The sequence below is a fragment of the Cloeon dipterum genome, chromosome 3 (assembly GCF_949628265.1).
Source record: "Cloeon dipterum chromosome 3, ieCloDipt1.1, whole genome shotgun sequence".
Lineage (NCBI taxonomy): Eukaryota > Metazoa > Arthropoda > Insecta > Ephemeroptera > Baetidae > Cloeon > Cloeon dipterum.
Genome location: NC_088788.1, coordinates 2357346 through 2380400, shown reverse-complemented (window position 1 = coordinate 2380400; position 23055 = coordinate 2357346). Strand labels below are relative to the sequence as shown.

The 23055-nt window shown below is 36.9% G+C and overlaps 2 protein-coding genes and 2 long non-coding RNA genes across 4 annotated transcripts; all 4 read left to right on the top strand.

The window, feature by feature from the left end:
• Positions 1 to 12724: 12724 nt before the first annotated feature.
• LOC135939961 (uncharacterized) lies at positions 12725 to 13776 on the top strand. Its single transcript, XR_010574800.1, has 5 exons — positions 12725 to 12943; positions 13000 to 13050; positions 13105 to 13138; positions 13342 to 13406; positions 13462 to 13776. It is a non-coding gene; the product is annotated as an uncharacterized LOC135939961 (long non-coding RNA).
• Positions 13777 to 14081: 305 nt separating this feature from the next.
• LOC135939962 (uncharacterized) lies at positions 14082 to 14615 on the top strand. The gene is made up of 3 exons (XR_010574801.1): positions 14082 to 14142; positions 14202 to 14319; positions 14376 to 14615. It is a non-coding gene; the product is annotated as an uncharacterized LOC135939962 (long non-coding RNA).
• A 61-nt stretch (positions 14616 to 14676) lies between these two features.
• On the top strand, positions 14677 to 16553 carry LOC135939960 (uncharacterized). Its single transcript, XM_065484588.1, has 9 exons — positions 14677 to 14805; positions 14863 to 14898; positions 14962 to 15079; positions 15132 to 15238; positions 15300 to 15380; positions 15439 to 15475; positions 15766 to 15836; positions 15895 to 16003; positions 16066 to 16553. The coding sequence occupies exons 1-9, from the start codon at positions 14695 to 14697 to the stop codon at positions 16302 to 16304; spliced, it is 909 nt and encodes a 302-aa protein (XP_065340660.1). The 5' UTR covers positions 14677 to 14694; the 3' UTR covers positions 16305 to 16553.
• Positions 16554 to 19463: 2910 nt separating this feature from the next.
• LOC135940878 (cullin-2-like) lies at positions 19464 to 22413 on the top strand. Its single transcript, XM_065485974.1, has 10 exons — positions 19464 to 19501; positions 19743 to 19937; positions 20007 to 20110; positions 20169 to 20323; positions 20384 to 20535; positions 20651 to 20888; positions 20995 to 21141; positions 21204 to 21368; positions 21420 to 21514; positions 22137 to 22413. Exons 1-10 carry the CDS (start codon positions 19464 to 19466, stop codon positions 22411 to 22413), a joined length of 1566 nt encoding a protein of 521 aa, XP_065342046.1.
• Positions 22414 to 23055: the final 642 nt, after the last annotated feature.

Here is a 23055-nt window from a genome sequence, read left to right as displayed (position 1 = left end):
AGATTCACATTTTAATTCCTTTATTCTTGTTTTGCGCAGACATTACAACAATTGGATTTTACAAGAGAGCAACGACGTTTTTCCCCGTTCATTAATCCGCGAGTCCGGCTTCAAAAAGAAATATCCTAATCTTGAGGACATGAGTAAATTTTGTAATTTTAAATTTAGTTTGAAATTTACGGAAATGTGTTATGCGCAGCAAATTTCGCGTGGAAGAAACACATGCTGGAGCCAATATGCATCGAAATCACGAGCTTGCTGTGGAATGCTATCGAAAAAGAAGAAAATGAAGTGGCGAAAGTCGTGCATGAAATTGTGCAATCCTTTGAGCAAGTTGATGCAGTTGACGTAAATTCCTAACTAAATAAAATGAGATAAACGCTTACAAAATTTCTTTTAAATTTCTAGCTCTTGGAGACGTTCTTTGAGAAACTGGGAGAGCTTTACGAATCAAAGACAAGTGAATGGTTCAAAGGATTGAACGCGGCTGAGTTCATCGAAAAAGTTGTGCAGATGATGGAAGAAGAAGTCACGCGGTGCAAAATATTTCTCCCTGAGAGGTACTTGTAAATCATTCTATGCAGAACAGAACAGAAATCGTTAAAATTTGCACATTTTGTAATAAATATAAGTTTTGCGGTCCAACAAAAATCAAATATGCTATTGAAATAAAATTAATTTGGCAGATCCATTGGCAAGATGAAAGAAATCTTCATCGAGAAAGCTTCCTGCTTGGAGCGCATTGATGAGATGATGATGGAATGCCAGCAGATGCTCAAGCAAAATCGTAAGGACGAGTTGGAAAACCTGTACACAATCCTTCAGCTTCTTCCTGCTAAAAGCAATAGATTCGAACGTCTGTCGGCGACCTTGCGAATCACGGTGCTAAATGAGGCTTTGAATTCATCCTTCTTGAACATGGAGGTAAATTTATAAACCACATTCAAAACGTTCTCTGATATATGTGAACAATTGGATGGAGCTCAAAACTAACTGAAAAAATCTTTCGTTGACAATCTTTTTCCCAAAGGAGTTCGAGGCAAACTTGCAGAGCATTTACAGAAAGTACAATGCGCTGATAGAGGAGCTATTTTCCCAGAACTATCTTTGCATTGTTGAGCTGCAGAGAGTCCTGGAGTACAACGAACGAGAAGATTGCTGCGACGGCACCAGGATGGTACAGCTACCAATTAATTTATCTATTTTTTTTTTCTAAACGAGGTGATGAAATTGGTTTGCAGTTGGTGGAATGCATGCAGGATTTGAGCAGTTCAGAAAATTCATTTGCAGAATCTGATTTAAAAGCATCGGACCTAAAATTAATCTTCAAAAAGCTCAACTTGCCGGAGAATCTTGAAATGGATGACCCCAATTTGAAGGTGCGGGAAGGGAATTTATTTTCAGGCGATGTAAAGACTATTTTTCTAGCACACGATCCTGCATGAGAAGCTTAAGCAAAAGAAACGCCGACGTTCTGATTTATTGCTAGAAAAATCACCTGCGTGAATGTGGATTCTCCGCCGCTTTTAGGTCCACTCGTCGATAAGCAATTCTCCACGATGATTCATTCTTTATTATATCAAAGGACCTAAGTATCTAAAAAAGACTCAAATGGCGAGTGAAACACTTATTCTATGCCACAGAATATTATATGTTTGTCGTCCCGCTTAGATTTCTCCTTTATCATTTTCTGGCTAGTATAAAATTTTCTAGTAATTGCTGGTTTGTATTCTGTCGTGTAATTAAAGTCCTTTTCCCATGTAGAAAATAATTAGCAACCGCGCGCACTCGCTGGTTTACCTGATTTCCTTGCATGTAAAAATTGAATCTCTTCAATAAATCGATCTCAAAATTTTCCTTGCGTAATTTGGCCATCAATAAAAGTACTTTATGAAACTGTATAAACATGATATTTCTAATCAGGATATAAATTTCCTCAAAAATCAAACAAGCTTAACAATTATCCACTTTAGCTCTGTGCACCGCGCGTTCCGGAATGAATTGTTTCCTTATTTTTAATTAATTTTCATTGATTGACCTGCCACCGATATGGTAAATCTCTTCAGTATTCAAAATTAAAAAATAATCAGGTTAATTTTCATTTTTTGTACTAATTGCAAGAAGACTTTATTTACATTCACGGTTCACGAAACAAAATAAACAGAATCTTTTGCACTTTGACATAACTAAGATTGAGGATTAGAGGAACGCCTGGCTCTGCCACTTGTGAACATTTTGAAACGACGGAACCTTAAAAGAAGCTGGAAAATGCAGGAACGGTATCGAGCTTGTTTTATATATATGAGCCAAAATAACTACTGTCGTATTATTTGTATTATATATATGATTTTCCAAATAAAGCAGATCGCTTTATATTGCCGTTGAATCAATTTTTAGGGAAAAGTATACTGGATAAGTTGACGCTTCCAGTTAAGTGTTGCAACAAAATAATATTATTTTGTATGTATGCATATACTGACTTTTTTAATTGGAACTTTCCAACGACCATTTTTTGGTTCCACAATATTGGGAAAAACACTGTGACATCAATAGAGTTCGTCACACATATAGCGCAGGAAGTTCTGAGCTTCACACTTCATGCTAAAAACTGGCTCTGTTTTAACAACAACTCTTTTACAACATAGAAGTCAAAATGAGGGTTTTTGTGCTTTCAACCATCATATGCTAATAATTCTGAACTATCAGGTATGAGCCTTTTGATTTGTACAAATAATTTATGGATAAAATGCGCTTATATGCAACTATGTTATAGGACGTGGTCTGTCTGTTAACTATAGACAATTTTAAAAATTTAGTTCGGTCTTTGCGGCGGTAGCATTCCTCAACATAGAAAACGTATACGTCCAAAAGGTCAGGTTTTTTCTGTAAAAGGATTTTGGTTTTGACAAACTGGTATAATTAGGGATGTGCAAAACCGATTATCGACTATTTTTTCTTTTGCCTGTATGATGTCGGGACTATCAAATGAGTACGAATCATCAATTTTTAAGCATTTTGACAGATTTTAGAAATCGATTATTTTCGATTATTTCATCCAAACCGACTATTTTTCGATTATTTCCCATAAAAAAAGCGATTATTGTCTGATTTCTTAAAAAGGGGTTATTTTACACTATATTTTGACGAAAACCACGCAATCCGCGAACGTGCAACAGTGTTTTAAGCATCAGAGAGGTTGCCAAAGCAAATTTTTAAAGGAATCTTGCAAAACAGATAATTTTTAAACAATGAATCATTTAAATATACAGTAGTTATTACTTTAATAGCTCAAATTTTAACATTTTTATCTTTTAACAGTAATGTACGTGAGCAATGATTGATTTGCAATGTAATAATTTGTAAGGACCGCATGAGGTAACCAGTTGCAGAAAGTGTTTGTTATTTAAAGTATAACTAAAAATATTTTTAAATTTACCCGAAATTAGAGAAAAGCTTAAAATTTTCCAAATTTGCGAGAAAATCGGCTTTTAAGCTTGCATTTTAGTCCTATTGCCTAAATGCCTAAATTGTCTAATCAATATTTTGATTTGAAATCATAGTTTATTTTACCAGAAGAGAAATTTAGATCACCACATACCATTAATTGGACAGATCGTAACGAAAGGGATCAAAATTAAAGTGGAATGATACGGGGCAACAATTAAAAATTATTTGAATTGTTGGATGCCATAAACAATTGATTGATTTACAATTTGTTCAACAATTTTCAATAATAAAAAAGGACCTTGCTACAGTAAAAATTCAAATTTTGCCAATTTTCTCCAAAATTTAGAGTGCTTGAACATATTTTCTTGGCAAATTTCGATTCCTCTCGTTGAGATCTGTCCAATTGTGTATGCCACTTATTGGGGAAACTCTTGGTTTTGAAATAAAATCGGATTTCGAGTAAGGAGACAGCCATTACCATTTGAAAAGCACGCTAATTTTCCAGCCAATTTTCTCAAAAAAAAAAAAAATAAATAAAAAAAATACAGTGCTTTTTAGGCCAATTTAGGCTTTAACTTAATCCTAAGGGATGAGTTTATGCATTGGCAACAAACATTTTCCAGGCTTTTGCAGTATCATTCCTCTTTAAGCGAAAAACTCTTTGACAACCTCTATAATTTGTCAAGCAGTTAGGCAATATCTGAACTTTAATTGTTTGACAGACCTGATTTCATTATTGCTCATTGTAGAAGTTGCTTAGTCCCCAAAACAATATAGAGCCAACAATGCAAAAATATTTAATCTTTAGCGGACTGTTAATTGTAAGTTCTACTTTAACTTTTTCACTAAAACAATTATTTTTGCATAAGTATTTTGACCTATGTATCTGTGCGACTGTAATTAAATTTTAATTGTCTAAAAATACTTCAACACGATTAAAACATTCCACAAGAGCTAATAGTGATATGAAAATTTAAAATTGTTTTCGGCAAAATGTTATGTACCAATTTTAATATCCTTAACGAACTTCTTTTGCTTTTCCAATAAAAAATGTAGCATAGAAAAATATATAATTTATCGTTTATCGCCTATATAGGAACAGGAAACCACTTATGAAACCGATTATTTGATAGATTATTTGACTAGAAACCGATTATAAAACCGATTATTTGCCTCTGAATTTCCGACTATAATAATCGATTATTTCTGTGCCAAATCGACTATTTTTGCACATCCCTAGGTATAATGTTTAGAAAACCTGAAGCACTCATCGAGACGTACTTATATAATCAAGTGTTGTGGAGGTTCGAAATGTTCGGCATCTTTTACGCGTAAAACAACTCTCCTTACTTCTTGTCAGTGTTGTTTTTCAGGCGCAGCAACAAGCACATCTCTCGCCGCGGCTACTCTCCTCTTTACTGATTGTCAGATATTTTCTGAACGGGCCTTTGTGTCGACACTGTTCGTTGTGGTAATTATTCTATTTTTAAGTTTCAAAATGCACTTAAGTTTTTGTTCAAACAGGGAATCGGCGAGGGATCATTATTTCATGTCTCTTTGAACTTGAAATAGTTTTTAGGCCGTCATGTTCGATTTAATCAATTTTTTAATTTGAACGCAGAAGCGCAAGAATTATGTTAATGGATAAAATAGAAAATGGCTAGAGTAATTAAGCGGTGAATTAATAATCTGGTCACTGCGTGCGAGGAAAAGTTAAGTTCAAAACGCGTTTTTGAGCATTTTACAGAGCGGCGTGAAGACGAGGAGAAATCGAGCCGCGTAATATGTTTTGCAAGCCAGTGCAGCACAATAGGCGAGATGCCTGCAATTGTTTGCTTGTGACATCCAGGGTGGCAAGTGGGGTGTCTTTGAATCTATTGTTAGCAGATTGTAAAGACCAAGCATATTGCGTGTTCGTAATATTCGCTTCAGGCACATTCCATTCGGGTAAAAACATATTTTAGATTGTATAAAAGTGCAGGACTTTTCGGCGTGGTGCGTGGTGGCATGGGTAAGAGGAGAAAAAGCATAAAATAGGAGCAAGGGGATTTGATCTGGGAGCAACCACGTAAACCGCGCAAGGGTGGTTTTAAGAATAAGCGTTTTTGTATTCTAAGCGGCAAAATAAGCTGGTCACTGCGACAAGAATAAAAATAAAGGCTCATTTCCTATTTTAAACGAACTGTTGCGACAGATTGTTGAGTAAAAACTGGATGCTTTAATAAATTTTTAAACGATTTTACCTACAATTGAATGCAAACGAGCATTTTCATGCTTCAAAAAGCCAACAACAGTTCCCTAGATTAAAGGAGAGCTTCTCTCGCATCGAAAAATAACAATTATTTATTTTTTGAATCTGCCGCGCAGAAATTCAATTGAGAGAAAACCTGCGAGCGAGCATCCAGACCAGGTCAACGACCCGTCCATTTTCCACCCCTGTTGTTATGATATTAATCTTTATTAGGGTTCTTTTAATCCATAAAATAATGCCTTATCCTGACAATTTAATTCAAAATGAACATAATAGTTGTTAAAAGAGAGGTGGGAAGTTGACTAATAATTATTTCATGAGGGAACTGTTCTTTTAAATTTTTTTATTGCATTTAAATTTCGTTCAGACAATTCTTGTCCTTCCAGGGACCTTTTCTTGCTTCATATATATTTTTTTAGGCACAGGGTTGCAGCAAAATTTGGGAGCGGTCTGGCAGGGGGAGGGAGCGGAAGTGGAGGAATCGAGGCGAGATCGCGGCTTCTCGGCGTTTCTTCTTACTTACAAATACAAATAGTTCGTCGGTCATCAGTCGGGTCGGGTTGCTGCGCGCTCTCACTCTCTGCCTCTGCGTCGCTAACTTGGTTTTCCGCGTGGCCCGGGTTATTTCTTAGTCCTCGTCTTCTATAAAAAATTCTTACTCTGGATTTACCGTAGCAATTTAATGGGCCGTTGCTACTGCTGCTGTTTAGTTTATTGAATTGAAGTTTTTCTATTCATCTGATTGATCAATAATAATTGCTATTAGGGAGATAATTTAAAATATAGATTACTCCTTCCTAATAAGTAAATATTTGCAGAACGAAATGGAATCCAACATGGAAACAATAAAAAGCGCATATCTAACCCTGATGTGGTGAGTAAATTGAACATATATAATTAGAGATTATTCGTTTCAAATTTCTAATTAAATAAAAAACCATGACTATAGTGAAAAAGACTTTAATGTCGATGAATGCTGGAAAAATGTTGAGCGTGTTGCCCGTTCAGTATTGAAGGATCGTACAAAGCATGGTCTATCCAGCTGGAGAGAGGCAATACGGTAAGTTTTGATTCTGTGTTTAAATTTTAAAATATCTCTGAATTAAAATTCACAGCTCCGTATTTGATCTAAGCATGAATGGTGTATTCCAAAGATTCGGTGAAAAGTTTCACCCAATGATCGAATCGATCATTACTGACCACGTGAAGGGGGTTAAGCAGAAACTGTCCCACGAAAATCTGCTGGAAAATTACTGTGCTGCCTGGAGAGATTACAAGGTGGACAGCAACAACTTCCAGATGCTCTTCTTGTAAGCACAGTGCTTTTGTGGATTTGAGATTCGCATTTTTTAATTCCTCTATTCTTGTTTTGCGCAGACATTACAACAATTGGATTTTACAAGAGAGCAAAATCTGTTTTCAATTTTCACTCATCAACGAGACCGACGTCAAAAACAAATTAACTAATCTTGAGGAAATGAGTAAATTTTGTATTTTTAAATTTAGTTTGAAATTTACGGAAATATATGTTATGCGCAGCAAATTTGGCGTGGAAGAAACACGTGCTGGAGCCAATATGCATCGAAATCACGAGCTTGCTGTGGAATGCTATCGAAGAAGAAGAAAATGAAGTGGCGAAAGTCGTGCATGAAATTGTGCAATCCTTTGAGCAAGTTGATGCAGATGACGTAAATTCCTAACTAAATAAAATGAGATAAACGCTTATAAAATTTCTTTTAAATTTCTAGCTCTTGGAGACGTTCTTTGAGAAACTGGGAGAGCTTTACGAATCAAAGACAAGTGAATGGTTCCAAGGATTGAACGCGGCTGAGTTCATCGAAAAAGTTGTGCAGATGATTGAAAAAGAAGTCACGCGGTGCAAAACACTTCTCCCTGAGAGGTACTTCTAAATCATTCTATACAGAACAGAACAGAAATCGTTAAAATTTGCATATTTTTTAAATATATATAAGTTTTACGGTCCAAATAATTCAATATGAATCAATATCTTGAGAACGCAAAAGACTATATAGCACCAACATCCAAATTCCAATTTTTATTTCATGTAAATTCATCTCTATTAATTATCAGAAATATGTTACAGATCATTTCATGCTATTAAAATAAAATTAATTTGGCAGATCCATTGGCAAGATGAAAGAAATCTTCATCGAGAAAGCTAGCTGCTTGGAGCGCATTGATGAGATGATGATGGAATGCCAGCAGATGCTCAAGCAAAATCGTAAGGACGAGTTGGAAAACCTGTACACAATCCTTCAGCTGCTTCCTACTGAAAGCAAAAGATTCGAACGTCTGTTGGCGATCTTGCGAATCACGGTGCTAAATGAGGCTTTGAATTCATCCTTCTTGAACATGGAGGTAAATTTATAAACCACATTCAAAACGTTCTCTGATGTATGCGAACAATTGGATGGAGCTCAAAACTAACTTTCGTTAACAAGATTTTAGTAATCAAAAATGTCATTTTAATTGTTCGATATACTTGTCCCTGAATTAAATCACGAAAGTTGATTGGGACGAAATGTAAAAAATAGATTTTTTTCTGAAAACAACTTTATTATTATAACATTCTTTAAACTATAATAAATCATTTGTTTTTTTATATCAAATAAAGTTCACATTAAAATTTAAGTTTGAGAATTTTTAGCATCAGCAGCATTGTTGGTTTTATATACGAATTAAAAAAGAGTTTTATAAAAATAACTGATTCACGCAGCGCCACACCTACACATTATGTTAATTCAATAAATCTTTTTCCCAAAGGAGTTCGAGGCAAACTTGCAGAGCATTTACAGAAAGTACAATGCGCTGATAGAGGAGCCATTTTCCCAGAACTCTCTTTGCATTTTTGAGCTGCAGAAAGTCCTGGGGTACAACAAAGGAGAAGATCGCTGCGACGGCACCAGGATGGTACAGCTACCAATTAATTTTTCTTTTTTTTACTAAACAAGGCGATCAAATTGGTTTGCAGTTGGTGAAATGCATGAAGGAGTTGAGTAGTTCAGAAAATTCAGTTGCAGAATCTGATTTGAAAGAATCTGACCTCAAGGATTTGCTTCCGAATCTAAAATTGATCTTCAAAAAGCTCAACTTGCCGGAGAATCTTGAAATGGAAGACCCCAATTTGAAGGTGCGGGGCAAGGGAATTTATTTTCAGGCGATGTAAAGACTTTTTTTCTAGCACATGATCCAGCATAAGGACAAGAAGCGTAAGTGAAAGAAACGCCGACGTTCTGATTCATTGCTAGAAAAATCACCTGCGTGATTGTGGATTCACCGACGCTTTAAAGTTCACTCGATAAGCAATTCTCCACGATTATTCATTCTTCAAAGGACCTAAGTATCTAAAAAAGACTCAAATGGCGAGTGAAACACTTATTCTATGCCACAGAATATTATATGTTTGTCGTCCCGCTTAGATTTCTCCTTTATCATTTTCTGGCTAGTATAAAATTTTCTAGTAATTGCTGGTTTGTATTCTGTCGTGTAATCAAAGTCCTTTTCCCATGTAAAAAATAATTAGCAACCGCGCGCACTCGCTGGTTTACCTGATTTCCTTGCATGTAAAAATTGAATCTCTTCAATAAATCGATCTCAAAATTTTCCTTGCGTAATTTGGCCATCAATAAAAGTACTTCATGAAACTGTATAAACATGATATTTCTAATCAGGATATAAATTTCCTCAAAAATCAAACAAGCTTAACAATTATCCACTTTAGCTCTGTGCACCGCGCGTTCCGGAATGAATTGTTTCCTTATTTTTAATTAATTTTCATTGATTGACCTGCCACCGATATGGAAAGTCTCTTCAGTATTCAAAATTAAAAAATAATCAGGTTAATTTTCATTTTTTGTACTAATTGTAAGAAGACTTTATTTACATTCACGGTTCACGAAACAAAATAAACAGAATCTTTTGCACTTTGACATAACTAAAATTGAGGATTAGAGGAACGCCTGGCTCTGCCACTTGAACATTTTGAATAAACGACGGAACCATAAAAGAAGCTGGAAAATGCAGCAATGGGCATCGATCTTGTTTTATATATATGTCGTGACATTGCTCAGCCTCATTCATCCTGGCTTTCTTCCGCCCCAACACGCGCGGCCGCCGGCCGCCACGGCCGTCACCCAAGAGCCACACCGTCTTATATGTATAAATTGGCCTCTCTTTATTTTTCCTTAAACGAGAAGCGAGCACTGTTCAACTTAAAGTAGCTGTTGCGCCCCCCAAACTGTATCCCTCCAATCACTGGCGGGCACGTGACACCCCAAGTGGTGTCACATCCACCCCTCCGAGCTTTCGAGGCGACTCTCGCCGGCTCGGATCGGAGACGGTTTCCTGACCTCTGCCGAGCAGCATCTCTCTCCTGCCTTCCGCCAGTTTGCGGCCCTTTTTGCCTTGCCAGTTACAGTAAGAATTATCCTTTTATTTGTCTAAGTCTCGCCCGCGTTAAATTCAACCTCAGTAACTTAAATTACGGCCAATTTTCGCGATCGCAAGTCTTTCTTTCCTGTTAGAGCCATTTAGAACCAATAAACCAAGCTCAACCAATTTTCTAAAATCTTAAATTCTTGTGTGTTAATTCTCTCTTGTCCTACTGACGAACTAGCAGCATTATTAAAGGAGCTATAAACCGAACTGAATATTCAATTATTATTATTATTTAAGGGCTCATTAAGGAGTAGCCATTTTCTGTCTTGAGTTCAATATTTCAATATTAATTCACAACCGCTGCACATCCTGCTTATTCTCGGCTCGTGGCCTCGCGTGGCTCCCGACGTTGAATAATCAAGATCTGCTCGGGATATTACAACTTGTTAGTGAGAAACTTAGTCCTACTGAACTTGCTTGGGCCCACGGGCCGCCGAAGGAATTAAAAGAGAAGTAGCAATATTAAATACGAAAGACGAACGAGAGTGAGAGGCGGCCGCCGCACCGACGCGCAAGAGAGACAGCCGCCGCGGCAGCGAGCTCTGCTTGGCACGTCAGGAGGCCTCCCAGTTCTGCCAGCTGTAAGTTAGGGGGTCGGAGGGCACTAATAACATTATCTGGTTTCTCTGTGTTGCAGTCATTCGCAACAATATATGAGGCAAAATAACTTCTGTATATTATTTGTATTATATTTGATTTTCAAAATAAAGCCGATCGCTTAATATATTGCCGTTGAATCAATTTTTAGGGAAAAGTATACTGGATAAATTGACGCTTCCAATTAAATGTTGCAACAAAATAATATTATTTTGTATGTATGCATATACTGACTTTTTTAATTGGAACTTTCCAACGACCATTTTTTGGTTCCACAATATTGGGAAAAACACTGTGACATCAATAGAGTTCGTCACACATATAGCGCAGGAAGTTCTTAGCTTCACACTTCATGCTGAAAACTGGCTCTGTTTTAACAACATCTCTTTTACAACATAGAAGCCAAAATGAGGGTTTTTGTGCTTTCAACCATCATATCAGTGCTAATAATTCTGAACTATCAGGTGAGCCTTTTGGTTTGCACAAATAATTTATGGATAAAATGCGCATGTATGCAAATATGTTAGGACGTGGTCTGTTTGTTAACTATAGACAATTTTAAAAATTTAGATCGGTCTTTGCGGCGGTAGAAATCCTCAACATAGAAAACGTTTACGTCCAAAAGGTCGGGTTTTTTTCTGTAAAAGGATTTTGGTTTTGACAAACTGGTATAATGTTTAGAAAACCTGAAGCACTCATCGAGACGTACTTATATAATCAAGTGTTGTGGAGGTTCGAAATGTTCGGCATCTTTTACGCGTAAACCAACGCGACGTTCGAGTGATTTGAAAACGAACACCACTCACCTTGAAACATCCAGCTCTGCGTATGAATACATACCGTGTGAATTAGCAACACGAAGCAAACTATTTAATATTGTTTTGATTTTCAGAGGTATTTTTCAAACAATAACTGAAGCAACAGATTTCAGCAGTGCTTTAGAGCACACCAATTATGAAAATACGATCATCTCTGATTTTGGTACAACCCTCTTCGAATCGATTACGGCCTTCTCTAAATCAGATACAATCCCCGCGGTACCAAACCAAACCTCCCTTGACGCGGAAACATTTTCCTCTGATCAAGGCATCCTGTCCTCTGAGCTGACCAAATTGGAATTGACTACCGTCACAATTTCTCAAAGTGACACAACTAAATTTATTGCGGAAAATACACCTTGTACGTCAACTAAATTTGTGAACCACGAACATTTTTGACGTATTCAACAGCTCAGACGAAAGCAGAATCAACCACGGAATATCCTACAAGCACTTCACCATTAGCAGAAGCAACAACAACACTGACCACAGCTGCGACAGTGACAAATTTGGTCACCACCACAACCATTACCACAACCGCAGCCCAAACCACAGCCAAAACCACCACCACGACCTCTACCACGACAACATCAACAACTACGACAGCTAAACCAATAAATGCAGGCTTAAATTTATTAGCAGAGATGATTTTTCAATATAAAATTAAATGGTTTTTAGTTTGCTTGTGAACAGTCTCGGTGCGCAAACTTCACTTTCATCGCGAACCAGGTTTCAAATCTTTAAAAAAATTCAAATAAGCGTTTAATTGAAATAGCACTTCCATAATAAAACGTTATATGTATATATCCACAAATTTAACTTGTGTTTGCAATAATTTTAAGCAGGGTGCATCAACAGTGGTGAGCACAAGCACGAGTAAGAGCAAATCTATGGCGTTGAAGGTGCCCTAAATTTTTTGCGCTTTTAAATCAGGCAAGCTAATTGTTAGAAATGGAACGACGTTTCTGTTTTCATCTGCAGCAGCGACCCAAATTGACGCGGCAAAGAACTGCTTCTTGCGCAAATTGAATTTAATTTCTTTGCAAGACGCCCTGAAAATGAGTCTTCTTCAAAAATTGCTTACGGGTGTGTTTTAATTCTATTCTTTTTAATTTTGTCTTAACGCTTTAAAGATGTTGGCACCGATTCTGCCGTCTGGACGATTGGCTCGAACGAAGGCAACATGTCTTGCCAAAATTACAATTTGAGTTTCGCCTGGTGCAACCCGAAAAGAGAAATCATCCTTCCCACGATAATGCAGAAAATTAACAGTTTGGAAATAGTTCAAAAAGGACTCACGACGTCCATGCTTAACGGGGCTGCCGTCTTGAAAACATCAGATTATAATTCATTGTTTCCTTTTTTATGCGAGGTAAAGACTATTTTTATAATTTATAAAATTAATATAATTAAAAATTAAAAAATTAGCCAAAAGATGATTTTCAAGACTCTTGCCTTCCTCTTAAGTGCAACAAAGACGTATGTTTCTTATTATATTTAACGCATTTATTTTATTTATATTCGAATGAATAGAGCACATTGTTCGATGCAAATAGAATCATTAAGGGTAAAAAATTAAATACAGAAAATTAATTTTAACTTCTAAAAAAATCCATCTGTGAAGAATTTATTTTTAATTGAATTTACAATGACTACTCCCAGAGGCAAATATTAATAAACGGAATAACGAATATCATTTGGGAGCTATTGTAAAATCAATTAAAATTCTTATTTTAGTTTTTTTGCAATCTATATTGAAAATATATTCAGATGGAGAAAAGTATGGGAAGTGGACACGTACCTGCGACAAATTATACCTTTTCTCTAGCAAGCTTGTTAGTATTAAAAGTAATTTATCAAAAATATTTAATCATTTATAAATCCTCAAAGGGCACCTGGCAGCAGAGTTGGGACTTCTGTTGCAGTTTAGGCATGCGTCCCATATGGTTTAGCTCGGCGTCCGACTTTGAGTGTTTAAGCAACACCAATAAAGCGAACTGGACGCTAAACTGGAATTATTGGACGGTGGGACGCGCGATGGGCACCTGGGGAAGGTGGGCCTGGTGCCCAGGAGCCGTGAACATTCCCGACTCGCTTTCCTGGGCTCCGGGGCAACCGGACAACGCCCAGCCCGATGAGAATTGCCTGCATTTGCAAGTGACCAAAAATGCGAGTGGAATACTTTTGTCAGACCGGAACTGCAGCCATAAATACGTCATCGCTTGCCAGGTGATATGAATGTTTTATGTCCGTGTGAGTGTTGAGAGCTAACATAAAATTGTTGGATGGTTTTCAGGGAGACGCGTTGATGGCGTCAAATTGCAACAAGCCCAACTGTTCGATGGAGTGTAGTAAAAATGCAAGTTCTACTGTTTTTACCTAAAGATCTTATTTCGTAACAATATCTAAAATTCTTAGGAATTGATTTTCACAAACGGAACATTAAATGGTTAGTGATTTGTGCCTTATTAGTTAAGTAAAAATTAAATTGAGCATTTTCTTACAGATTTATTTGTTCACGGCCAGTGGAATGCCGGTTGTGGCAAAGATTATCTGTTTTCGGCTGCAACTGTGATTATACATAGTTTAAATTCAAATTTTCTGTTTACAAATGTATGTTGTTCATATAGCTGGACTGGTTGGGCGCGTGGAAATATTGCTGCTCCATTGGAATGAAATTGGCCTCGATTGAGGCTCTTGAGGAATTGAATTGTCTTACAAATATGGTTGCGAAATATCCCAGAGCAGGTAGAACGTGATATTTCAAACCATTATCAACTGCAAACTTTATAAACTCTTATCAGTCTACCCTGATCAATGTGGAAGGGAGTTTTGGACATCTGGCACCAACCGCGGCTGTCCAGGCTCTCACTTCTGGTGTTCAGAGAATGAAAAATTAAACAAGGAAGAAATAGCCAACTGGAAAAACGGGAAAATGCCCTTGGAGAGTGCTGATCAGTGCATTTTCATTAATTTGTCAAATTCGACTTTGAGTGAGACTTATTTGGGCGCTGACTCTTGTACCGAGCAAAAACCGTTTCTTTGCGAGGTGATATTTTCTATTTTTTTCCACTCCAACGAGTGTTTTGTGTCTTTCAGGCCTTGCAGCCGGGCACAAAATCAATGCAAATTGAACGCACATGCAAGGAAATTTGGGGTGTGACAGACAGTGAAGTGATTGATATAATTATGAATCCAAGCGGCGACGTCGTCAACCAAAGACGAAATCTCAAAGTGCGGCCACGGAAATAATTGGAGTAATTTTAAAAATTGAAAATTTTTGCTTCGCAGTGTTATCTAAGGTGTTGCGGGAAAAAAGGAAACGTGGTAAATATATCTCTTGAGTTCACTTTTAAAAATCAAATTAAAACATAAAATATTATGCATAAGATAAAAACCGGGTCACTGGTGGCGGATCAAATTTTGCGCAACTTAGAGGACTTGACGGCCGACGACCCGCAAGCCATGCAGAATGGCTTTGGAAATTTTGATTCCTGCGCTTCCATTCGTAATCTTTTCTATGCCATTAACATAATTGCGAAGTGCAAAATCTTTTGCAGAGTCCACTGACGAATGCAACACGACGGCCCAGGTGTTCGGGTGTGGCAAGAAAAATGCTCCAGACCTAACAATCGGACTCGTCACAGCTAACAAAGGAGACGCCACTGTGACCTTTTTAAAACTATTATCTTCTTACAAATAAATATATTTTTCTTGTTACTCGCCAGGTTTCAGTAACTGCTACAGGGGGAATTAAAACCGGCGATAGAGTGTGTCCTTTGTTTCCAGCAGCAAGTTGTGTACCAAATGTAATATTGCAAATTTTAAACTAATTTTTAGCAAGAATTACTAATGTTGTTCTTGCAGCAAGCAAACATTGATGAAATTAAAAACACGGGATCATGTAATGAACAATCAATTTACTTTCCACTCATAAGCCATAAATCTATAGAGATTGATAGAAACAATTATATAATTTTTATTATATTTTATTTCTAATGGAAATTTTAAAAAAGGAGAATTCCCCAATTATATTAATAACCGCTTTAGTCACACATATTCATTTTGTTTTACTGAATATCTTATAAAATAGGATTTATCGTGATTATTCTGTATTAAAAATATAGTACATAGTATCTAAATTCCGCTCACCCTTCAAATTTGAGAGAAGATCTAAAACTTATTTTATTCCAGCTTCAAGGGGAGTTGTCATGACAAGCTCGACAGGCAAAAAATACTTTATGAAATATATAGCAGCAGTTATAGTAATTGTAACAGTAAATAAATGTATCAAAATAATGGTATATATTTTTCTAATTTCAGCCCGACGCTCAAGCCGAAGCAGACTTCTGTTGTGCTCTTGGCAGCCACCTCGCCATCTTCGAAAGCGTAGCCGATTTCGACGCTTTTATTCAAATCTGGAAGGAGAAAGGTAAAAAGACTGTTACATTATTATTTTCGTTTATCAATTGGGAGCTGGAACGAATGTTACAGAAAACGGTGCTGGCATGTGGGTTTTAATTGGGCCGACTTTCGACAATGGCGATGGCACCGACAGCTGGTGCTTGAACTTCAAGAAGCTGCCTGCAGGATTGATCACAGACATCAACATATTTTATCGCAACCAGCTGATGACCGCAACTAAAATTTTCTTGACGCAATACGCCGGATTAGTAATAGGTCCAAGAGGAAATGGGGCTAACCTAATTTTATGTGGCCCACTTCCCTATTGAATTTTGATCAAATTATTCCAATCGTTGAAAACAATAATATAAACATTTTTTGGGGAATTATTTAGATTCAAGACAGTTTTCTTTTATGTGTGTGATGAATTTTGTGTTTGGCAATGGTGTTTTTGTTTTGTTTTTGCCATCAAAATAATAAAAAATAGCTGTGTCTAATAGCAGCTAGTTGTTTGTTTTTTTGTATGCCATATGGCGTTAACACAAAGACACTCCTGAACGATGGTGAAATAAAATAATTTGAAAATAAATAATTGTATTTTTTCAATAAATAACTCTTCATATTTTTATCTTGTGTAAATTGGTCATCTATTAAATTGCTTTGTGAAAATTCAACCGCAAAACAAGTTTTTTTTTAATCAGTATACTGATAGTGATAGTATATATTTGCTTTTAAAAAAATCCAACAAGCCAGCCCTGCTCCAATTATTATACCCCTTTCAACTGTGAACGCACCACGCGTTCAAATCTCTTTTTGCGAAGCAGTTTGCGCAGTCGGCGATATTCATTCAAGAAGAATTTTTTCCTTATATTTAATTTGTATTTTCACTGATCAGCTCAATATATTTTGAAAATCAGCAATGAAATTTATTGCGCACCCAGAAATTCTTCATTTAGTGAATCTCAAAAGTTTATTCCTTAATCTCCAGCATGAAAATTTAATTCTCGAATAAAGTGGATTGAATTTTCAAACATATTTCAAACGTAAATTAATCGATTTTGTAATTGTACTCATTATTTCAATATTTTTTTCTGAAAGTTAAAAGCACAGAAATAAAATGACACTGGAGTAATTATGCGGTAATATGTTAAGCTGGCAACTGTTGCGACAAGCTGAAAAGGCCCACTGTTGTGAGTCAAACTTTGTCATAAATTGCGTGTAATTAACACGATTGTTGAGTAAATATTCTTGTTTGGAATATAATTATAGGCGATTACTGACATTTGAATGTAATCAAGCGTTATTTCCACAAAAGTTCAGCTCACAATTCCTTCGAGCTTCTCTCGCATGACGAAAAATAGCTCAATATATATTAAAAAAGAATTCGAATTATGAGAACGCACCTATGCATGCATCCAGGCCAGGTCTTTCCAGATTCCAGCCCCTGTTGTTGTGTCAATTGAAAACGAAGGGGAGAGAAAAACCCCCACTGAGGGCGCGCGCGGCGAATGTGGAAATCTGGAAATCGTGCGTGCCTCGCTCTTGTCACCTTCTTGTCAGTGTTGTTTTTCAGGCGAAGCAACGAGCATATCTCTCGCCGCGGCTACTCTCCTCTCCACTGATTGTGAGTTATTTTCTGAACGGCCGGGCCTTTGTGTCGAGAATGTTCGCTGTGGTAATTATTCTATTTTTAAGTTTCAAAATGCACTTAAGTTCAAACAAGGAATCGGCGAGGGATCATTTTTCATGTGTATTTGAACTTGAAATAGTTTTCCGGCACTTTTTTGGCCGTCCGTTATAAATCAATTTTTTAATTTGAACGCAGAAGCGTAAGAATTCTGTTAATGGATAAAATAGAAAATGGCTAGAGTAATTAAGCGGTGAATTAATAATCTGGTCACTGCGTGCGAGGAAAAGTTAAGTTCAAAACGCGTTTTTGAGCATTTTACAGAGCGGCGTGAAGACGAGGAGAAATCGAGCCGCGTAATATGTTTTGCAAGCCAGTGCAGCACAATAGGCGAGATGCCTGCAATTGTTTGCTTGTGACATCCAGGGTGGCAGGTGGGGTGTCTTTGAATCTATTGTTAACAGATTGTAAAGACCAAGCATATTGGGTGTTCGTAAAATTCAGAGAGCGCGAGGCACATTCCATCCGGGTAAAAACATATTTTAGATTTCCGGCGTGGTATGGTGGCATCGTAAGAGGAGAAAAAGCATAAAATGGGAGCAAGGGGATTTGATCTGGGAGCAACCACGTAAACCGCGCAAGGGTGCTTTTAAGAATATATGCTTTTTTGTATTTTAAACGTCAAAATAAGCTGGTCACTGCGACAAGAATAAAAATAAAGGCTCATTTCGTAATTTAAACGAACTGTTGCGACAGATTGTTGAGTAAAAACTTGTTGCTTTAGTAAATTTATAAACGATTTTACCTACAATTCGAATGCAAACGAGCGTTTTCATGCTTCAAAAAGCCAATCCTAGATTAAAGGAGAGCTTCTCTCGCATCGAAAAATACCAATTATTAATTTTTTGAATCGGCCGCGTAGAAATTCAGTTGAGAGAACACCTGCGAGCGAGCATTCAGGCCAGGTCAACGACCCGTCCATTTTCCACCCCTGTTGTTATGACATTTTTTAATTGAAAAGAGAAGGGGAGAAAAATACGCCATGCACTGCAGGAGTGCAGGCGCGGCGATTGAGAAATTCGTGCATCGCTTGCTCTTGTCGGTGTTGATTTCCAAGAATTCCAAGTCAGAGCAGCAATAATCTCGCCGCTGTTACTCTCCTTTTTCCACTAACTGGACGGGCATCACGTGTCTAGGTTCATTACGTAAATGCTTACATTTTTTTCCAATTGAGTTTCAAAATAATCTTTATTAGAGGGTTCTGCAGTGCTGTTTTGATCCATAAAATAATGCCTTATCCTGACAATTTAATTCAAAATAAACAAAATATTTGTTAAAAAAGAGGTAGGAAGTTGATTAATAATTATCTCATGAGGGAACTGTTATTTTAAATTTTTTTAATGCATTTAAATTTCGTTCAGACAATTCTTGTCCTTCCAGGGACCTTTTCTTGCTTCATTTATCTTTTTTTGAGGGAGCAAAATTCGGGAGCGGTCTGGCAGGGGGAGGGAGCGGAAGTGGAGGAATCGAGGCGAGATCGCGGCTTCTCGGCGTTTCTTCTTACTTACAAATACAAATAGTTCGTCGGTCATCAGTCGGGTCGGGTTGCTGCGCGCTCTCACTCTCTGCCTCTGCGTCGCTAACTTGGTTTTCCGCGTGGCCCGGGTTATTTCTTAGTCATCGTCTTCTATAAAAAATTCTTACTCTGGATTTACCGTAGCAATTTAATGGGCCGTTGCTACTGCTGCTGTTTAGTCTATCGAATCAAAGTTTTTCTATTCATGTGATTTAATTTAAATTTAAAATATAGATTACTCCTTTCTTAATAAGTAAATATTTCCAGGACGAAATGGAATCCAACATGGAAACAATAAAAAGCGCATATCTAACCCTGATGTGGTGAGTAAATTGAACATACTTAATTAGAGAGATTATTCGTTTCAAATTTCTAATTAAATAAAAAACCATGACTAGGAAAAAAGACTTTAATGCCGAAAAATGCTGGAAGAATGTTGAGCGTGTTGCCCGTTCAGTATTGAAAAATCGTAGAAAGCTAGATCTATCCAGCTGGAGAGAGGCAATTAGGTAAGTTTTGATTCTGTGCATCAATTTTAAAATATCTCTTAATTAAAATTCACAGCTCCGGATTTGATCTAAGCAAGAATGGTGCATTCGATATGCTCGGTGAAAAGTTTCACCCAAGGGTCGAATCGATCATTACTGACCACGTGAAGAGGATTAAGCAGAAACTGGCCCACGAAAATCTGCTGGAAAAGTACTGTGCTGCCTGGAGAGATTACAAGGTGGACAGCAACAACCTCCACATGCTCTTCTTGTAAGCACAGTGCCTTTGTGGATTTGAGATTCACAATTTTTAATTCCTCTCTATTCTTGTTTTGCGCAGACATTACAACAATTGGATTATACAAGAGATCAAAATCTGTATTCAAGATTCATATATGCTCGACACCGGCTACAAAAATAAATTAACTAATCTTGAGGATATGAGTAAATTTTGTATTTTTAAATTTAGTTTGAAATTTACGGAAATATATGTTATGCGCAGCAAATTTGGCGTGGAAGACACACGTACTGGAGCCAATAAGTCTCGAAATCACGAGCTTGCTGTGGAATGCCATCGAAGAAGAAGAAGAAGAAAATGAAGTGACCAAAGTCGTGCATGAAATTGTGCAATCCTTTGAGCAAGTTAATGCAGATGACGTAAATTCCTAACTAAATAAAATGAGATAAACGCTTATAAAATTTCTTTTAAATTTCTAGCTCTTGGAGACGTTCTTTGAGAAACTGGGAGAGCTTTACGAATCAAAGACAAGTGAATGGTTCCAAGGATTGAACGCGGCTGAGTTCATCGAAAAAGTTGTGCAGATGATGGAAGAAGAAGTCACGCGGTGCAAAACATTTCTTCCTGAGAGGTACTTCTAAATCATTCTATACAGAACAGAACAGAAATATATGTTACAGATCATTTCAGCCATAAATGCTGTAAAAAAAATCAAATATGCTATTGAAATAAAATTAATTTGGCAGATCCATTGGCAAGATGAAAGAAATCTTCATCGAGAAAGCTTCCTGCTTGGAGCGCATTGATGAGATGATGATGGTATGCCAGCAGATGCTCAAGGAAAATCGCAAGGACGAGTTGGAAAACCTGTACGAAATCCTTCAGCTGCTTCCTGCTGAAAGCAAAAGATTCGAACGTCTGTCGGCGACCTTGCGAATCACGGTGCTAAATGAGGCTTTGAATTCATCCTTCTTGAACATGGAGGTAAATTTATAAACCACATTCAAAACGTTCTCTGATATATGTGAACAATTGGATGGAGCTCAAAACTAACTGAAAAAATCTTTCGTTGACAATCTTTTTCCCAAAGGAGTTCGAGGCAAACTTGCAGAGAATTTACAGAAAGTACAATGCGCTGATAGAGGAGCTATTTTCCCAGAACTATCTTTGCATTGGTGAGCTGCAGAAAGTCCTGGGGTACGACAATCGAGAAGATCGCTGCGATGGCACCTGGATGGTATAGCTACCGATTAATTTATCTATTTTTTTTCTAAACGAGGCGATGAAATTGGTTTGCAGTTGGTGAAATGCATGAAGGAGTTTAGCAGTTCAGAAAAATCAGAAAATTCAAAAAAATTAAGAAAAAAAATCAAGAAAAAAGCATCTGACCTCAAGGATCTAAAATTGATCTTCAAAAAGCTCAACTTGCCGGAGAATCTTGAAATGGAAGACCCCAATTTGAAGGTGCGGGAAGGGAATTTATTTTCAGGCGATGTAAAGACTTTATTTTTCTAGCATGACGACAAGAAGCTTAAGCGAAAGAAACGCCGACGTTCTGATGCATTGCTGAAAAAGCACCTGCGTGATTGTGGATTCTCCGACGCTTTAAGGTTAACTCGTCGATAAGCAATTCTCCACGATTTTTCATTCTTCAAAGACCTAAGTATCTAAAAAAGACTCAAATGGCGAGTGAAACACTTATTCTATGCCACAGAATATTATATGTTTGTCGTCCCGCTTAGATTTCTCCTTGATCATTTTCTGGCTAGTAAAAAATTTTCATGTAATTTAGAATTAGCTAAATTGGTGGTTTGTATTCTGTCGTGTAATTAAAGTGCTTTTCCCATGTAGAAAATAATTAGCAACCGGACTCGCTCGTTTACCTGATTTTTTTGCATGTAAAAATTGAATCTCTTCAATAAATCGATCTTGCGTAATTTGGCCATCAATAAAAGTACTTTATGAAACTGTATAAACATGATATTTCTTAATCAGGATATACATTTCCTCAAAAATCAAACAAGCTTAATAATTATCCACTTTAGCTATGTGCACATACTTACATAATCATGAAGTGTTGTGGAGGTTCGAAATGTTCGGCATCTTTTACGCGTAAACCAACGCGACGTTCGAGTGATTTCAAAACGAACACCACTCAACCAAAAAATCCAGCACTCCGTGTGAATTAGCAAACACGAAGCAAACTATATTAAATATTATGTTGATTTGCAGAGGTATTTTTCAAACAATTGAAGCTACAGATTTCAGCAGTGCTTTAGAGCACACCAATTATGAAAATACGATCATCTCTGAGTCTGATACAACCTTCTTCGAATCGAACACGGCCTTCTCTACATCAGATACAATCCCCGCGGTACCAAACCTTGACGCGGAAACATTGTCCTCTACTCAAGGCATCACGTCCTCTGAGCTGACCAAATTGGAATTGACTACCGTCACGATTTCTCAAAGTGACACAACTATTGTTATACTTTATGACAGAGTGTGAACACTAATTTTTAGTTCTATACCAAGAAATAATGTCGAATACTCTAATTCAAGTTTGAATAAGTAGATATAGAAGAACAAAATCCTTCTGTTTGATTGCAAAAAAAGTCTGCAGCACGACAAGCTAGCTTGACTCCCTTTTCTGAACAATATAAAACAAGAAAATAAATAGAAATCATAGAAATTATTAAACGAAAAATATGTTTTTTTCTGAAATGATTATTGAATATGTAGGGGCACCGTGATTGGCTCGGCGCTCAACATTAATTTTCAACAATCAACTCATTGTTAGATTTTAAATAAAAGGCGAGAGAAGATTCGGCGACATTCATTCGCCAACCAGAGGCTGACAAGATCTGAAGAAGACGAACCAGAAGAAAAGCCAGGGCCGAGTCAGCGACACGCAGCCATTCTACTCCGCCAATAAACTCCCTTTTTTATATGGCGAAGGTCATTTTCTCATTTAGACCCCCATAAATATACTTATATTAACTTTATTTTAGGTATTTTGATTTTTCCCTAAAAATTTTAAAGGTTCTCTAACGGCCAGCTGAAATTTTCAGACGATTTTTTTTCCGAAAATGGTAAATTTGAGAAATATTTCTTCAATGGGGAAAAATTGGAAATTTAATCAGCTTTCTAA

What these genes read in the sequence shown, in the direction of transcription:
- LOC135939960 (XM_065484588.1), top strand. Translation starts at nt 14,695, where the DNA reads ATGCAAATTGAACGCACATGCAAGGAAATTTGGGGTGTGACAGACAGT. An exon ending in CTAACAAAGGAGACGCCACT is followed by an intron (nt 15,239 to 15,299) that starts GTGACCTTTTTA and finishes GTTACTCGCCAG; the next exon opens with GTTTCAGTAACTGCTACAGG. An exon ending in AATATATAGCAGCAGTTATA is followed by an intron (nt 15,837 to 15,894) that starts GTAATTGTAACA and finishes TTCTAATTTCAG; the next exon opens with CCCGACGCTCAAGCCGAAGC.
- LOC135940878 (XM_065485974.1), top strand. Translation starts at nt 19,464, where the DNA reads ATGGAAACAATAAAAAGCGCATATCTAACCCTGATGTG. An exon ending in GCATATCTAACCCTGATGTG is followed by an intron (nt 19,502 to 19,742) that starts GTGAGTAAATTG and finishes TAAAATTCACAG; the next exon opens with CTCCGGATTTGATCTAAGCA. An exon ending in AGCAAGTTAATGCAGATGAC is followed by an intron (nt 20,324 to 20,383) that starts GTAAATTCCTAA and finishes TTAAATTTCTAG; the next exon opens with CTCTTGGAGACGTTCTTTGA.